Source organism: Tetrahymena thermophila (assembly GCF_000189635.1).
Source record: "Tetrahymena thermophila SB210 genomic scaffold scf_8254104, whole genome shotgun sequence".
NCBI classification, from domain to species: domain Eukaryota; phylum Ciliophora; class Oligohymenophorea; order Hymenostomatida; family Tetrahymenidae; genus Tetrahymena; species Tetrahymena thermophila.
In genome coordinates, this window is record NW_002476052.1 from 286,605 (window position 1) to 289,695 (window position 3,091).

Genomic DNA, 3,091 nt, shown 5'->3' on the forward strand with positions numbered 1-3,091 from the left:
ATATTGAAATTACAGCTCACTAAATACTTTTTTACTATATTTAGTTATCTATTCATTAAAAAAATTATTTCAAATTTTTCTAAATTTGAATAAATCACACCTATAAATAAATTATGATCAGAATAAATATAGAAAAATAATGAATAAAGATAAAGAAGATAATAAATTTGGATCATAAAAAAATCATTCAGAAATTTTCTAATGGTAAATACTTTATTCATTCTTCTTGAAAAAAACTCAATCTATTCACTAAAATATTTACTGATAAATACTTATTTTTATATAAAAAATAATCCTATTTAATTTCTTATTAAAATCTGTTCTCTACAATAATTAAATAGATTAAAAATAAAATAATTAATTTTGTTTCCAAATTAAAAAACAAACATCAAAATTATAGTTGCTTAATCTTAGCAGTAATATTAAATGTAGCAAGAATAAGATTCAGAACCATTAAAAAAGCTTTAAAAACTAGCATAACAATTAGAGTAAAATAAATAGCTTAGAGTTATAGATTTGGATGGATAAAAGGGATCATTTGACAAAATTATCATAGCAGAGAATCTAATTTCTAAATCTCAATAGGCAATCAAAATAATTTCCATTTTCGATGGTATAGATTAAGTATCTCAAAAAAAACTCTAGGATGCTAAAAAAGAAGCTTTATTTTTGAAAAATACAAACCACCAAAACATAGTCAAATATTGCGATGAGTTTTAAATTGGCTTTAACTACTTTATTGTTATGGAAAAGTGTGAAAAAAATCTTTAGCAATTCATTGAAGACTTCAAAAGCCAAGAAACCGAAATCCCAAAACACATCATAGTCAACTTTGCTTGTCAGATACTATCTGTGATCAACTATCTTCGCTAGTAAAACCTAGTGCTTAGAGATCTCTCCTTAAGAAATATCTTAATAGACAATCACAATCAAATTAAACTATACGATGTAGGTCTAGTCAAATAAGTGTAGGAAGAGTTCACCTTTTCTTTGATTCTCACAACATTTCCCAAAAGATCTCTGTTTTATTATCCTCCGGAATTATTTGAATAATTTGAAATGAGTGGAGAACAGAATAAAAAGGATCAATTTAAAAATTTATTAGATGGAGATATTTGGGCATTTGGAATATGTTTGTATGCTCTAGCGGGAGCCTCTTAATAAGAATTTTCATCACTTAAATCAAAAGGATACCAAAAATTGACTTCTCTTGATAAGTCTTTGAATTCAATCCTTTCATAGATTCTTTCTTTAGATCCAAACTAAAGGCCTAGTATTTTGTAACTTATTGATACTTTTGAAGATATGAGGAAGTAAATATGGACCTCTGATGATTCAGCAGATCTTTTTCAGCGTTTTTTGCAGAAAAAGAAGGCTCATTAGTGGTATTTGGCATATCAATTTATTAGTATTTGTTGTCAAATATAACAAAATAACGAAACTTATTGGCATTATTTAGGATATACATAAAATGAATTAAATTTTTTTAGTGAGTCTATCAAATCATATTAGAAGTGCCTAGAGATTAATCCTAAGAAAGATATTTGCTTTATGAATTTAGCAATAGCTTATAAGGAGAAAGGTATGATAGATGAGGCCATCAAATCCTATAAGAAATGCCTCGAGATCAACCCTAAAGAAGATAGTTGCTATTATAATTTAGGAATAGCTTACAAAGATAAGGGCATGCTTGATGAGGCCATCAAAGCATACTAGAAATGCCTTGAGATCAACCCTAAAAAAGAAATTTGTTTTTATAATTTAGGGATAGCTTATAAGGCGAAAGGCTTAATTGATGAGGCTATCTAATCATATTAGAAATGCCTCGAGATTAATCCTGAAAAAGATACTTGCCTACATAATTTAGGAATAGCTTATAAGGCGAAAGGATTACTAGATGAGGCAATCAAATCATATTAGAAATGTATTGAAATTAATCCTAAAAAAGATATTTACTACATGAATTTAGGACTAGCTTATATGGAAAAAGGCATGCTAAATGAGGCAATCAAATAATATTAGAAATGCATTGAGATCAATCCTAAAGAGGATAGTTGCTATTTTAATTTAGGAATAGCTTATGAAAATAAAGGTATGTCTGGTGAGGCTATAAAATCTTATTAAAAATGCGTTGAGATCAATCCTTAACACGATAGCTGCTTATATAATTTAGGAATAGCTTACAAAGCGAAAGGCATGTTGGATGAAGCAATAAAATCATATTAGAAATGCCTAGAGATCAATCCTAAAAAAGATATTTGCTTGTATAATTTAGGAATAGCATATAAGGCTAAAGGTGTGTACGATGAGGCTATTAAATCATATTATAAATGCCTTGAAATCAATCCTAAACATGATAATTGTCATATGAATTTAGGACTAACTTATTATGATAAAGGCATGCTGGATGATGCCATCAAATCATATCAGAAATGTCTCAAGATCAATCCAAAACATGACATTTGCTATATGAATTTAGGAATAGCTTATAAGGGAAAAGGCATGCTGGAAGAGGCAATCTAATTTTATTAGAAATGTTTAGAGATCAATCCTAAAAAAGATAGTTGCTATTACAACCTAGGTATAGCTTATAAAGCGAAAGGCATGATGGATAAGGCCATTTAATCATATAAGAAATGCCTATCACTGAACCCAAATCATAAAAATTGCTTGAAGAACTTAGAAATAGCTTAAGGAAAAAAAAATGATAGAAAAATAATAGAAATTAAGTAAGAAAAATAAATGTTTAATTAGAATGAATGTGCTTAAAGAAATTAGATATAGAGAGATAATAATTTATCAAAAATATTTTAATTAAATGATCAATTTTTTTATGTTTCTTTATTAATTAAATAAAGCCAGCCATTCCTGGTTTTAAATTGAATATATGTAATCAGTGGAATTTGTAAAAATATTAATATATAAATGAATAAATCGCTGTCTAAGTTTTTTTCTTTATTTTTTTAAATCAGAATTTATCTAACAGATAGAATTAATATTCTAAAAAATGTAAATTTTATTTGTCTTTTTCTATACTTACTATTTATTTGTATGTATTTTTAATTAACTTTTTTAATTGAAGAAAAAAAGA

The 3,091-nt window shown here is 26.6% G+C and overlaps 2 protein-coding genes across 2 annotated transcripts in view; both read left to right on the forward strand. All coding sequences in view use genetic code 6, as the record gives it.

Moving 5' to 3' along the window:
* The window catches only part of TTHERM_000713619 (hypothetical protein), a gene marked incomplete at both ends in the record, with an annotated part of 231 nt that extends 114 nt beyond the window's left edge, over positions 1-117 (forward strand). Inside the window, one exon of the mRNA XM_012800537.1 lies at positions 1-117. This exon is cut by the window's left edge and continues 114 nt beyond it. Coding sequence (XP_012655991.1) covers positions 1-117 — 117 coding nt within the window.
* A 309-nt stretch (positions 118-426) lies between these two features.
* Positions 427-2,883, forward strand: TTHERM_00713620 (tetratricopeptide repeat protein; the record flags this gene model as incomplete). Its single annotated transcript, XM_001025913.3, has 2 exons — positions 427-2,729; positions 2,859-2,883. 2 exons carry the CDS (start codon positions 427-429, stop codon positions 2,881-2,883), a joined length of 2,328 nt encoding a protein of 775 aa, XP_001025913.3.
* Between the last annotated feature and the right edge of the window lie 208 nt (positions 2,884-3,091).